This window comes from Amblyomma mixtum, chromosome 7 (genome assembly GCF_055824585.1).
Source record: "Amblyomma mixtum isolate Tamu chromosome 7, ASM5582458v1, whole genome shotgun sequence".
Taxonomy (NCBI): domain Eukaryota; kingdom Metazoa; phylum Arthropoda; class Arachnida; order Ixodida; family Ixodidae; genus Amblyomma; species Amblyomma mixtum.
The window spans coordinates 104,089,151-104,104,450 of NC_143018.1; the positions used below are offsets into that span (position 1 = coordinate 104,089,151).

Sequence of the window (15,300 nt, forward strand, 5' to 3'; positions counted from 1 at the left end):
GGGCACATCCTAATTTAGCGTCAGCTGAGGAATTTCATCAAAGAACAAGGGCATAATTGAACGATGGGAATTCAGAAGAGAAGGCAGGTTGGTGGCTTACATTGCCTTTTTCAGGTCTTACGGCTTTCCTCAACATGACTTTACCCTATGTGATACACAATTTTCAGATGCTTTTGACGGCGAACAAGGCGAGCTTTCCGAGATTACCTTTTGTAGCGAGAGCTACATTGGCCGCATTCTCGCCGTTTCGCTCTATGGTTTCTCTGTAGCCGGTAGCCACACCGCGAGCTGAGCCGTTGCCTAGCAACCGCCGCAGCTGGCAGCGCCGCTCGCCGCGCCATCTGGCATGGCGTCAGAGGAGGAGCCGGTGAAAGCGCGTTGCACTAACAGAGGAGGAGCCGGCGTTGCATCGTATCTATAGAAGAAGCGGCCCGGTGGGATTCGTCGGCATATACTGAAAGTGAGACGTAGAGACTGAAAGAAGCCAGGCTTCGTCGTCGGAACGTTACCAAGAGGAGGCAGCCAGCAGAGGAGGCGGAGGAATAACGAGCAAACAAAAACAAGAATAAGAACAAGAAAGAGAAAAAACAAGAAAAAAAAAACAACAAATCTTCGCCTAAAAGTACTGTATCGGAGCCATTGAGACGCCTGCTTGATACTTCACCGACCATCGGGCCGTCTTTGTGGCAATTGAGAAACAACAAGATGAAGACTGAAAATAAATGCGTTACACTTTAAAAAAGTGTAGTCTTTAGTGTAACCATAGCTTAATGATAGGTAACAATAAACCCTAACCACTGAGACGCACCACGCTTTCCTCTGAACAGCCAGCACCTACTCTAAGGCCCTATTAAGCGAGGAGTACAGAGCGAGGAAAGTGCTCGTATCGGGAGTCAAAGAAGGCGCGCTAAAAGTGCCGCTCACGTTCAAGTACATGGACCAGCTATGCGTGAAGAAGAACGTATTGGACGTGTTGGAGGCAGCCGACATACTCCCCCCGGACGACGTAGGACAGCTTGCCTGGAGATTGCTGCTGAAAGATTTTTCGTTTAGTGTAGAATACTTCAAAGGCACTAACAGTGTAGGTGTCGGCTACCTAGGTCGAGTGTGGCGTTGTTCCCTTCGCCGCGCTTCACCTTTTACGCTTTTGTTCAGGCGCGCTCTGGTGTGTATGCTGTGTTCAATTTTCTTTTTCTGCTCCTGTGTGAAGTAGTGCACTGCACGGGCTCGGGTCAGCCCGAAAGCCCGGGCCCGGCCCGGCCCGCGGGCCGGGTCGGGCCGGGACATGATTGGCTTTGCCGGGCCTGGGTCAGGCCCGGGCCTGAAGTTGCGGGCCCGGGCCGGGCTCGGGCTTAAAGCTGCGGGCCAGAGCCGGGCTTGGGTCCGTACAGAAACGGCTGGTGTCCGACTTTTCATTCACTATTGCAGAGTGAAGTACGCAACTGCGGCATTGAAGCAGCGACATGGATGAGCTATGAGTTATAGTACGCGCTGAGGAAAAAACTAAGCTTTATTTATTGACTTATTTACTTCCTTATTTTCACACCGCGGTGTAGTAAGAGTAACATTCAATCGGCCTTAATTGGCCATTGATCGTTCGTCATCCCAAAACATACCTTACACTATTAGAAATGTATTTGGGAAGAACATATTAGTTTAGGACGCTTATAGTCTTCAAACACATACCGTGAAATACTCAAGCCTTTTAGCTTGTCGTTTCTGCTGAAAGGCGACCAGTGGCTATGAGCTCAACCTGTGAGATCGCGCTCACTAAAACAATGTCATCCTACTGCTATCTAGGCAGCTTTAATATTTGTACTTCGCGGGCGGCAGAGTATAACTGATTAAAATCATGGGGGAACGCAAAGTGGACTACTACGCGTGTATGCAGCCCTCTTTATCACTCGGAACTTCCGAGTTTATTGTTGCCCACGTACACGAGATCACTGTCCAAAAGACGGGCCTGGCGAACACTACTCTTAATCACTTCCTTCTGGGTTAAATAGAACAAACTTTCAGGAAGCCAAACTGCGGTTTCAGAACCTTTGTCGGCCAGTTCCTTATCGTTGTTGTAGCAGTCTACTTTCTCAGAGTGAGCTGTATACCTCGAGCGTTACTGTGAAACGGGCCGGGCCCGGGCTGGGCTTCACTCCGGGATTCACGGGCCGGGCCGGGCTCGCTAGAGCGATAATTTAGCGGGTCCGGGCCGGGCCCGGGCTTGAAGCCACGGGCCTGGGCCGGGCTCGGGCTTGAGGTCACGGGCCCGGGCCGGGCTCGGGCCTCAGATTGAGGCCCGTGCAGTGCTCTAGTGTGAAGTTCTACATATCCTGGTTTGGAACGACCTGACACCCGTGACTGCTTACTTAAAGGAATGTTATTTGCCGTTGTGTACCTGTGGCGTGTTTCCCATTACTTAGTAACCCCGCAACTACCTTAAAGGTGCACGAGTTCAGATTCCTCTTTCAGGAACCTGAGGAATCTGAACTCGTATTTTTACCGATGGAACTCGATCTACCCGTTCCGAGCGTTCTTCTCTGCAGCCGACTTCCCTAATTCAAATCCGATTAAACATCCCGCCCCCCTCGCCTCCTGTTGTTTATTTTTGGATTCCCCGCAGACGGTGGGAACAGTAAACAAACCTTTCAACAAGTCGCGTGGCGGCTTGCGGCTCTGCAATCGACGGAGGGCTACGTAGTGATCGGCGAAAGCATACTCCACGCGTATTTTTATTTCCGTGTGCCTAACTGGCAGCTATGTAGTCTTTGATTTGATCGATTTATTCACGGGAAACTAAAAAAACAAAATAAAAGAGAAAGCAAAGCCCCCCCCCCCCCCCCCCCCCCCCCCCGAGCGTTTGAAAGGTACTGCATGCGTTGGTTGTCTCCTCCCGCCATCTTGGGGGAATTAAAAAAAAAGGCGGGCGCCGGACGTTAATCTGATGTAAATAAGAGAAATCGGCCGCACTGGTTAAAAATTCAAAGATTCTAGGAATGCTCGCAACGTGTAGATAGAGTACCGCGGCAAAAGATGAGTTCCGATCCCTCTTCAGTGCACCTTTAAAATTGGGGGTAATGAGATGATGTGAATAGTAGTCTACTGCGTCGAGTACAAGCAGTAGTAGTGAGAGGAGTTGCAATGGACTTGAAGTAAAGAAGCGTGTTTCAGGTGCCGGAGATAGTTTCTTGCTCGGGGCTCGACCGCTTTCATTAGAACCTGGAAACAGCTGCCAGGACCCGCAACATAGCGTGTCTTCTGTGTGACGCTGCAGATAATATCTGAGCAGCTCTACGCGCTCCGGCTATAAAAAGCACAATCCCTCTCTTGCCCTGGCGTGGCATTTGAGCATGCCACGGTCCTGGGCATGTCCAAACCGTCGCAGCATGTTTTTTTAAAAAATGCGGCGAAGGAATAGTGTTCTCGTGCAGTAGCCTGCGAGGCTTTTTGTTTGTAGCGCCGCGGGATTGATCCACAGTCACGGCAATTTTTATTTTGATTTATTCATTTCTGGAACCAGCAACGCTATATATTTTATATGGCATGGTGTTTCGTATTTTTTTACTGCTTCTTCAGGTGGGCACTGCTGAGCAAGCTATCTTTTCGACACCGCCATGCCGGTAAGCAATCAAATAGATATATATTTCGTATCAATTTATTTTACAATTCATGAAACAGCAAATTACTTTTGTATATAATCAAATCATGGTGCTTGTTTCAGTTTGAAATGTTAGCTGCTTAGTGAAGAGTTTAGGTGTTTCTTGAATTGCCTTCTTTACATTTACAGCATGTTGCTTTCGCTTTCTGATATGTTGGTTTATGTGAACATAGTTATGCCTCTTCTGCTCGGGACTATATTAAGAGCCCATAATGTAATTGAAATAAACAAAAAAGCGAAAACAAACACTCACACTTTAAACAGGTGGGCTCTTCACGTCGCGCTGGACAAGGCATTTTGGAAACGTATTATTTGTTCAGAAGAATGATTGGTTGAGAACGATATTCCCTCTAAGCCCTGCTTCATGATTATTGATGTTTAAGCCACCTCAGAGCTATCGCGGATGAATGCAAATTAGAACTGTCAACCTTTTATTATAGTCCAATTATTCCTTGCCGTAAATTGGGGTTTCTCAAAGTGACAGCGGCTATCGTAGCTGTGGCCGGCAAAACACGCTGGCATACAGGACGAACAGCAGTTTTCGCCACTTCAAAGCACAAATTCTTTGCGATAAGAAGACACACCTTATGCCTAGAAGCCAGCGATATGTTCACGAATGAAAAAATTTCGTTTACGTTCGTCCTATTTCATTTTGCAGCTGCTTTCCGAGAGTATCCACCCGGCGAATATAGTGGCAAAGCAGAAATCTGTGTTTACTAAAAAGGGATATCATTTGATATTCGACGTGAGTATTTATTCAGAACGCAATTTTCCCATCATTTCTCAAATATATCATTTTAACAAACTTTTGTTTCGGATGAAATTTAAGTTTTTACGAAATCTAATTTCGTCGAGTATTACGTTAATTTCAAAACTAAATAAGAAGCACTGACCAATGGTTTTGCTCAAACCAACACGGGCGTTTCGCCGTCACTACAGAAGCCTTGTTCACTGACTACAGTGCGTGACAATCGACGAGTGTGTTTGAACAGTCACCCGCGATAGCTTGCATACGTTGGCGAGAGATTGCCTTCGTGGCAATGTATCTGTGGTTTGTTTCACCAGGTGCCCAAGGCTTTGACGTGAAAGCCCGTTCCGTTCTTTATCGATGATTGAAGCATCTTCCAGCAGATATCGTGCTGTAGCTAGTCTGGCAACACCGCATGTGCACTTGATATAGCTGAACTATATACTGCGCCTTTCGTCTGTCCTTTCACGCACATTTCAACTTGCCGCGCTCGCCTACATAAGCACGGTTACATCCAGTGCAGGAGATCTTGTGCGCACAGTCTGGAAATTTTTCGCATTTTAGTTTGTCCTACGACTTCATCAACTCGTTCCGTAACTTACGGGAGGAAACGAGGCAGCGGGCACACAGCACGTAAGCTGGACGAATGCCGGCACTCCGCTTATGCCAGGTACATAAGGTATGGTGACAGGTAACCTGAAATGGTTGGGAATCGGTTTCTCAGGGTGCACAGAGCATCGCTCCGCAAAATCCACAAATTGTTTGGGGTAGTCGCCGCTCGTTAACTCACGGCACCTTTCCTTCAGGTCCGAGGCGCATTCTCCAGGTCTTCAGCAATTCCCTAGTTTCTTAGAAAATGAAGCCGGAGCAGCACATTTGTGGTAGGCCAGGTTCAGAGAATTGAAATGCAAGTCCTTCTGTGTGTGGGCGCCCATTCCAAACGCTTTGAACAATTTTTGGGGGCCTTCTGGCCCCACTGATATTACCAAAAACGGCTGTGACTCACCAACCCACTCCTGAAAAATTAGTGGCCTCTGTCATGCTCTGTAGGAGCTCCGTGAAGACAGTGAGTGTGTCCGTTTTAATGTTACAAAAACAATCATGTGTGCATCGGAAGAACACTTTAGGCGGAGGTTCAAAGGAGGGCACAGTCCGGTTTTCTATGGCCTCCACGATTATGTGTTCCCTTGAGAGTAACGGACGTGCTCATTGCAGCTCCATGAACCTGGAGTGCAATGTGTCACGATCGAAGACGTACGTATTTTACAGGGACTCTTTCGACGGCATTAAAACACGCTGCGCCTCGATAGGTGTTCTCTCCCCGAGCTGAAAGAGCATGTATACAGTTACCTCCAGATGAACTGGGACGCGGGTAAAGAGAGCCTTCACGTCTAAAGACAACACAAAGTAGGCCTTGTCCGCCGTGGTATCACACAGCCTTGAAGTCAGTGCGTATTGTTTCATAAAATGCGGATGTTTTGCTAACAAGCGGCATGACCACATGGCGAAGGCGGCCCGACAGCCAGCAGAAAAGTGGAGCGGGTAAAACTCGGCATCAGGCCCATATAAGGAGGTCCACCTTGATTTCTGACCGGCCACATGAAGCGAGATGGCCGCCCCACCTTTCGTTTTAAGTCTTAAGGAACAACGCCCACAAGGCCTCTGCATTTCAGCGCTGCAAACTCGGCCTGCCACAAACGCAATGTTACGGGCTTCGCTCAATCAGCAGGCCGAGAAAATCTGCGTGTCAAGATCATGTATCGGATTTGATGGAAGTGCGCCGTAGGATAGAAATGTGTGGCTATCCCAAGAAATTTCTCAATTATGTGGAATGTCGTTCTGTTTCCCAGCAAAACCAGATGGCAGCCTCTGCAGATCACCTGTGACCACACCTTAGGCACATGGCATAAGTGGAGCGCTGGGACAAGTGCTATATACGCATGACGTGCACATTGCACAATTTCCCATTGCCAAGTTACGACATGAGCTGATGATCTTGAGAGACAAACACAGAAATAGCAAGCTTTTAGGCCTTGAGTACAGGCTTGCCTGCCGTAACAAGGAGGGAGCACAAACTACCTCAACAATCACTGTCGAAGTTCTGAATTGCTACTATTTTTAAAATCAGCCCAGCGCGTACTTTCAGGTGGCCGAAAAGCATTTTACACGCCAAAGATTTATTAGTAAAGAAGTACATGCTATTTAGCCTGTTCCAAATAAGGCATTGTACCACCATATCAATTTACAGTTTAATAACTTGAAAATTGGACAAGTGCACGTTGCCGGTCTTTTGGTCTACCGATCAGCAGTTATCGGGGCTGGACAGATCATGTGAACAGCATATAGCCTGATCTATCGTATAAGGCATCTTCTCCCACAGCTGGTTCATTCCAATATTGTATATTGCGATCTCGTGTGGGCACCTGCTATAAAACCGATTTTCATATATTCTTTCCAGTTCAAAAAGAGCCCTGCGTGTACTGTGCGCAAGCACAGCTAACGAAAGAAATCTTTTCAATCTTGTATACTGCAATCTCCTGTAAAGTACCTGCAATCAAATGAGTCTTGATAAATTCTTTCGATTTCCGAAAAAAGAGATATCTAGTGAAGCAGCACAACGGCAGAGGGCCAAGGGAAGAAAGGGACGAACACAGCGTTGAACTGACAACGAATGTTTATTCCGGATGCTGACAGCATATATATGCACTTTAGTACCTTAGAAAAAAAAACAGAGAAAAGCGGAAAGTTTGAAACCAATTCACTATAACATGCAGCTGTATCGCGTGTACGTCGATTATTTGATATCAGATAGTTGGGCTCTTTCAACGAGATGGCAACGGAAGGAGTGCTAATACTATTCGCACCCAGCTTCATGATTTCAGAAGCTTCGATTATCTCTCGTGTAAATTTATCCTTGTGTTTGGTGGCTACTTGGCTGTTTTTGAATACTGGAAAACATGAACACTCACGGCAGTGAACACTTATTTGGCGGGCCGCGTTCTTAACGTTCTTTCCATGCTCCCTAAAACTTTCTTTTAGACAACGGCCAGTTTGGCCGACGTACGAACCACCACACGCCAACAGGACTGAATACAACACGTTATCTTGCTTTCAAAATACCATGAAAAAATCCAGCCCACACAAAATTGATTCTAGTTTCTCCAATCAGATTGATAGACTAACAGATGCGAAATACCCCCTTCATATTCTGGTGTCAGTAGCAGAAAGAATTTTGAAAAAGCTGAAGGGGGGGCAACGCTGTCCCTCATTGCAAACGAGGAAATTTGGCAGTAATACCTTATGTCCATTTTGTGTCCCACAGTTTGAAGAGAAGAGAAGGCTGGAGTTGATGTTTTTTCGGCACCTGTGAGACTGAGTGGCTTGTGTGTGAGGGTAAATGGCCCGGATAAAAGATCGGAATCTGGTCATGATGGCAAGAAAAACCACAAGATGAAGTATGTGAAATTCCAAGATAACGAGGTGTACTAAGTCCCGTTGACGTGTGGTGGTTCATACATCGGCCAAACTGGCCGTTGTCTAAATGAAAAACTTAGGGAGCATGTAAACAACGTTAAGAACGCGGACCGCCACATAGGTATTCACTTTCGTGAGTGTATTCGAGTATTCAAAAACAGCGAAGTAGTTACCAAACACAAGGATAAACTTACACGAGAGATAATCGAAGCATCTCAAATCATGAAGCTGGGTGCGAATTGTATTAGCACTCCTTCCGTTGCCATCTCGTTGAAAGAGAACAACTATCTGATATCATATGATCGATGTACACGCGATACAGCTGCATGTGCATAGTGACCGGGTTTTAAACTTTCCGCTCTTCTCTGTTTCTTTTGTTTTTTCTAAGGTGCTAAATTGCATATATATACTTGAACAGGGTGAGCTCACGGGCTAGTTGGTTATTCATAATAATTTTTTCAACAGCGCATGCTACACGAGGACACAAGGAGGAAACACAGCGCTCAGCGCTCGTGTGTTTCCTCGTCTTGTGTCCTCGTGTAGCATGCGCTGTTGAAAAAATTATTATATATATACTGTCAGCATCCGCAATAAACATTTGTAGTAAGTTCAGCGCTGTGTTTGCCCCGTTCTTCCCTTGCCCCTGTGCCGTTGCGCTGCTTCACTACATATGTCAGACCAACTCGCCCACCAGTTCATGTTGTTCAGAAAAGCGGCCTGCGTGTATTGTGCGCAAGCCCAGCAAACGAAAAAAATATTTTCAAAGTTTTTGTATCCGAAATCTTTCTCATTGGTAAAACCTGAGTTAGGTGATTGTTAATTTCCAGAAAAACAAACAGGATTTCGTTTCCTTCCCTAAATCTTATATTTTGAGGATAAAATTTTCTTTTACGAGCGGTTCTACTATCCCCGGCGATGTCCACGTCAAACTTTGGGAAACAAACCATACCAAGCCAAATTGTTATCCCTTGTAATACGTACCAGCCTCTTGTAGAAACTGCTCAAGATATTAGCAGTGCGCGTTTCTCTAAGCAAGAAACTGAATATGCTCTTTCGTCCTGCACATTTTTCTCTATGAAAAACTATTGTTCTTACACTAAAGAATTATCATTCGTATTTTTGCTCAGATTCTAAAATTTTCTTTTAACAGCGTTTTTAACTACTATAATATGTATACTTAATTCGTAAAGTGTTTCTTAGAATTTAGATGTTTTACTTGTAAGACATTTCATTGTTTCTATTATTTTACTTTTCAAAACTTTCAACTGTCACTCTCTTCTGCTTTTTCTTGCGTTTTAATTTAACTTTTCACTTTCCTGTGAGCGTTCATTTCAACTCGTGTCTGCTTTGAATGTGTATTGGCGTCCAGCCACCGGTGTCATGATTCGTAATCCGAGGTGTAGGCCTTGTCAGGAGCCATTGCTTGTACTCCTGCTTTAGACTCACCTTGTGGACATGTTTTACATGTGGTCAAATAAACGCGCTTCTACTTCTTCCAACTGTGCGCGAAAAGCTATAAAGAAAGAAAAAATAATACGACCAGCGCATTGCGGCTTCACACAACGTTTTACGCGACATATTTCTAAAAAAAAAATGCCCCTCAGGAATGTTCTCAACATTGTGCAGGGGACCCTCGTACATTGATTGTTACTGGACTGCAAACTCTCGTCAATGTCTCATATATTCAGGTACTTGCTAAAGAGCTCTCTTTGGGTTATGACCCCTTATGGGGAGATTAAATTGCCCATCAGTGATTTTTTTCATTGATATTTGCACCCTGTGAATGTAGGATACCTCTCAAGCATCTGATGTAATAAATGTTGCCTAAATACGCCAGATTTGTTGTAATGTGCACTCCAGTATTATTTAAATTAGTCGATCTGTAGGGCTGTGCGCTGGGGCCAGTTGGGACCACATCATTCTTATAATTTAACTGTGCGCTTTCAGTATGGGAGCCTCGTGGCCGAAAGTTTTTCGATGTATTTCCATTTTTTCTAACTCGTTGGCGGCGTGTTCCTTTTCTCACGTCTTACAACGCCATAAAATTGCGTAGACATCGACCTTTCTAAAACTACTTCCTGTTTCTAAAGGTTACCATCCTTTCAGGAGGACTGTGGACCCTAACTTGCGTGAACAGCTCCATTTGAATAGCATGAAACATATGTTTTAGGAGCAACACAATCTTTTCAAGCAGTTGTGTAATGAATGCAATGACTACTGGCGCTGTCGCCTGCTCTATCAATGTGGGAGGAATGCTATTGTATGCACTGCGCTCTTCGGGGATTTCAGTGCTGAAGACATGTCATATCAGTTTAACAGTCATTTAAAGCAAAGGACCACCGCATCGTGCAGATATAAGAAATTACGAGGAGAAAAATTAACTGCGGAACCCGTCTCCCGTAGCGCCTGAACATGGTATTTTTTCCACAGAATCCTTTGAAGCTGGTGCACTGGGAAAGATATCTGCCTTGCAAACTGGAAGACGGGCTCTCTGTACACTTGTTCCTGCACCAGCGCCAGGGGGCCGGCCCAGATGGATCGTAAGTTCGGAGATATTCATCCTAAGTGTTTGTTAGGCAGACTGCAAATCCTCTGATGTGTTTTGGCGCTAATGAACATCGAAGGAAAAAAAGCTGACGTCTTCGGCAGCCAGACTGTGTAGCTGGCTTAATTAAGTGAGCGGTTGAGCGAATGAACACAACGCGCTGGCACTGGTAAACGGAGGCGGCTGTGGCGATTCTTCCACCTGATCAGCAATGGCACAGGAAGAACCTAAGATGGAGATAACAGAGATATCTGGAAAGTATTAAACGTAGTAATCGCTGGTACCGAGAAATATGGTCCCTTCTAAGAACTCCGGTCAGATGTTATCAAGCTCCTTCAGGAGATTCATTTTCGTCTCTCGAATTCACAAGCTTTTGCACTAAAGGCGCAGGGGTTGAGCATTTTCAGTTAGGGCCCGTATGCTTATCTCTCCCGCTACAAAATGAGGTAAGCCGTTTTCTTTGTTAGTTGCTTCTGCACGCCAAGCCTTGCTCAGTTGACAGCTAACCAGTGAAGGTTATTCCGACGGCTTTTCCTTCCACATTTCTGAAGACAAATCAGGCACACAGAATTCTTGCAGCAGTCACCAGCCGTCGCCTCAATCGATGTGGGGTGAACTAAGTTTCTGAAATGATGTTAACATGTGCAGAATAAATAGTTTTCTGAACAGTACGTGGGTATCCAGTTTCAGAGTCCCATACAGCGAACTCTGCCAGTATACCTTGTATACTTCACGTACTTAAATTGTACTCTTCAAATGGGTTCTCATGTGAAGCCGTATCGCGACTCATAGGCGTGCTTCCCAGAAATTGTACGTTTTGCATCGAATGACCTTCTTTGTTGTTGTTTTGGTTGACATGAAGTCGTATTTTTCTCAGTAGAACTGGCTGATGGAAGCTTGCTAATTTTTATTAAGGAAATCAACGGCTGGAAAAATTCATCTATTGCCATAATTCCATCGGTGACTGAAAAAGCTGCTGCCATATTTTATTACTGCATTGAAATCCCTTTTAACAGTTTACCTAACTGCTATGCTGAAAAGAGGGCAATATAAACGGCTGAAATCAATTTGTCATTCATGAGGCATCCTTTAAAACGCCACCGGAAGGCCTCATAGACGAAGATGATATGTGGGATGTTCACGCCAACTGCAAATTACGCGGTGTAACTTAGTGCTATTTCAAAAAATAAAGCCTATAAAGCTGACGCCAAGGAGCAATTTAACTTTTTCTGTTCTCTCATACATGCTTTTTCAGTCTTTGGTTCTTCCACTTTCCCACACGTTATTTTCATCTCGTTATTTGGCTGCCGCTGAGATGTGTTCAGGCTCTTCTCTGCTCCTGGCCGTCTGCTGCTATGCTTATGCTTGACTTAGGGAGATTTCGTGCAAATTTATTCACTCCCTCTTTTTTTCGTTCTTTCTCTGCTGCCTTGTTGTGGGGTCAAGATATCTTTTATTTCCTGCTCTCGCTGCTAGGAGGACGGACAAGTTCCCGCATTTTTCCATGAAAGTTGCTGCGTGGGCACGCATCCTGTCGGCCATCTCAGAGCTGGACACGCCTGTCAATAAGCAAGCCTGTGGTGCTGACGAAAGCAGAGGCCGCATCTGGACATTGTATTTTCCTACTGCTTACATGTTGTGTGCACTCTGCAATTTTTTCGTGTGGGTCCCACTTCCGGCTTTTTTCTCTTCATGCTTATTCCTTTGTTTTTTGTATGTGTATTTTCCTGCTATTTACTTTGTGTTTCTCGCTCACCCGTTTTGTGCCCAACCCCTATAAAAGAGGAAACATCAGCAAAGACAAACCACTCGTGAAGAAGATCGGTCTTCCGTTGGGAACGTCGAGTCGAATAATTACGTTTCTTTTAACGAAGCGAATACTTCACTATATATTGTTACGGGACGGCGGGGCCGCTCAGAGAATGGCACAGAGAGGTGCAGGAGACCCAGACACAACCGGCGGCGGCAGTTCTCTTTCGTTCTCTACCTCTCGCGCTAGCGCCGCGCGCTCTCCCCTCGCGCTCCCCACGCGCCTCTTCTTTATTTGTATACCGCAGCGCGCTCTTGGTTAGCGTAGGTCGTATGCCGTTACATCTTTCCACCGGGGGGGACCGTGGGGGGGGGGGGGGGAAGAAGAGGGGGAAGATGAGAGGGAGAAGACACCGCTGGTGTCCCCTAGCGCGTGCTTCGCTTTGCAGGCGGCATTGAACTCGTCCCGATGAGCCCGGGCTGAGGTTCTTCGCACCGGAGCAGCTTGGTGCGCAGGAGGCATTGTCACGTTGTGACGACAGTCTCGTCTGACACCAAACGGTCCCTGTGGATCCCGGGGCTGCTTGTAGGCGACTCCTCGCCGTACGAAAACTGCGAGGGCTTCTGCCCGCCTTCGGAAAGTGGTTCCAGTAAGCCGTTAAACTCAAACTTAGTACGACGTTCAGTTCCTACGGCACAGTCGGGCGATGGCATTTGTATTCGCGTTTGCGGCTTCGATGTGCCCAGTCGGGACGGGCACACCGCGGGACTTGGGATTGCGTTCACGGCACAGCGCTCCACTTATGGGGCGGCATTCCGGAAGGGAGGCCTGGTGCTGGTACGGGAGGGCGGCACTAGGGAGGACGTGGGAGCCAAGTCGGGATCACGGTGGGTGCCGGAGACATAGCGCTTCATGTTGGAGACATGTTCGGGAAAAATGTGGTGCACACCGCGTGGTCGAAGCTCGGGGAGGTCTTCTAGGCGGTACGTAACGGGGCCTAGCCGTGCAACGACACGGTAAGGGCCGCGCTATCGGGGCAAGAGCTTCGCGGCACGGCCAGTCGCGCGGATGGTGCGGCGAACGAGGACCAAGTCACCGGACCGGAAGGAGGGAAGTGGTGGTGCTGCGGCATTGGCCACTTGCGCACGCGCATGGGCTGTGAGAAGGTTGCGCTGAGCGTCGAGGCGGGCGGAACGAAGTCGTTGGGCGCAGTCAGTCGGCGACGCAGTAGGATGGCGAAGGCACAACTGCGCGTCGAGAGGGATGGAGGGCGTTCTGCCATAGACGACTGAGAACGGCGTGACATGCGTTGTTTCTTGAGCCGCAGTGTTGAGTGCAAAAGCTGCAGTAGAAACAAAACGATCCCAGTTTGTGTGGGACGGAGCAACGTAGGAGGCGAGTATATCCGTAAGGGTGCGGTTGACACGCTCCACGAGGCCATTGCACTGGGGATGATTGACGGATGTAGTGGAATGCGCAATGCCGAAGGAGCGGAGGGAACGCTCAAATTCCTGGGACATAAAGCAGCTCCCGCAGTCCGTGATGAGGCGTTGTGGCACACCATGCCGAAGAACAAGATGTTGTTCCACAAACAAGACGGCATGAGCGGACGACGTGTCGGGAACAGGCAGTGCTTCGAACCACTTGGAGAAGTAGTCGACCGCAACCAGAATATACCGGTTTCCGGCGCGTGTCTTCGGGAACGGGCCCAAATGATCCAGTCCAACCAGTTCGAAGGGGTGAACTCGGCGGCGAAAACGCCTGCGGGGGTGGCTTGGTTACTCGTGTGGATGACTTCCTGAACTGGCACGTCTAGCAGGACGCCACGTGTTCCTTGACGTCTCTGGACATATTAGGCCACCAAAAGCGCTCCGACACTCGTGCGTAGGTTTTGCTGCGACCAAGGTGACCAGCCGTGGGAGCGTCGTGTAGGCCGCGCAAGATTTGCGACCGCAGTGTTGCCGGCACCACTGGCAACCACACGGGTGGTCGACCACGGAACCACTTCACATGACACAAGAGGTTATCCTTCATTTGATAGACCCGGCGCAGTTTTCGGAGACCTGCGCCGACGGCGGTGCCAAGGGAGTGGATTATGGCAGCAACGTCGGGATCTTGCGCTTGCGCACTCCTGAGGTCCGTCAAAGCCGTCACGGAACAAGGGTGGCGAGAAAGGAAATCGGCATCCTGATGTGCAGAGCCGCGCCGATGCACTATGGTGAAATCATACTCTTGAAGTTGCAGGGACCAGCGTGCAATCTTGGCATTTAAGTGTTTGGCAGACTGCAGCCAAGTCAGAGCGCTATTGTCTGTGACGATGGTAAAGTGACGGCCGTACAAGTAGGGACGGAACTTCTCGACGGCCCAGACAACGGCGAGGCACTCGAGTTCTGAAGAGTGGCGGCGGCGCTCAACGTCGGAAAGCTGGCGGCTGGCATAAGCTAGGACTTTATGGTCACCAGACTCGTCTTCCTGCAGAAGGACAGCGCCGAGCCCATCTTGGCTGGCATCCGTGTGGAGGACGATGGGGGCCGATTCGTTGTAATGGGCCAACGTAGGAGGCTCGAGGAGCGCGTGCTTGACGTCAAGGAACGCGAGCTGTTGGGCCGGTGTCCAACTCCACGCTGCATTCTTCTTCAGTAGGGCGGTCAACGGGGCGCTTCACTTGGCCAAGTTGGGTATAAAACGACGGAAGTATGAAGCATATCCGAGGAAACTTTTGAGCTCCTTGGCAGTGGTGGGAGCTTCGTAAGCCGTAAGCGCTTTTAGCTTCTCCGGGTCGGGACGGATGCCATGCCGGCTCACAACGTGACCCAAGTACGTGACCTCTGCGAAACCGAAGAAACATTTCTTTGGTTTTAAGCGAAGCCCAGCAGAGGTAAGGGCTTCGAGGACGAGTTTGAGTCGCCTTTGGTGTTCATCAAACATGGGCGCATAGACAATGACGTCAGCGCCATAGTCCACTTCATATGGCCTAAGACGCGGTCCATGAGGCGCTGAAAGGTGGCTGGAGCATTTAAGAGACCGAAGGGAATACGGTTGAATTGGTAGAGGCCGTCGGGAGTCACGAATGCCGTCTTTTCCACATCATCGGGGTGAACAGGCACCTGCCAGTAGCCCGAGAGCAGATC

At 48.0% G+C, this 15,300-nt stretch overlaps 1 protein-coding gene across 1 annotated transcript in view; it reads left to right on the plus strand.

The window, feature by feature from the left end:
- Positions 1-3,608: 3,608 nt before the first annotated feature.
- LOC149337077 (uncharacterized) overlaps positions 3,609-15,300 on the plus strand; it is a 68,499-nt gene continuing 56,807 nt past the window's right edge. Inside the window, exons 1-3 of the mRNA XM_089554318.1 lie at positions 3,609-3,614; positions 4,311-4,397; positions 10,305-10,414. Of these exons, the coding sequence (XP_089410444.1) occupies positions 3,609-3,614; positions 4,311-4,397; positions 10,305-10,414 (203 nt within the window). The remainder of the gene's footprint in view (positions 3,615-4,310; positions 4,398-10,304; positions 10,415-15,300) is intronic.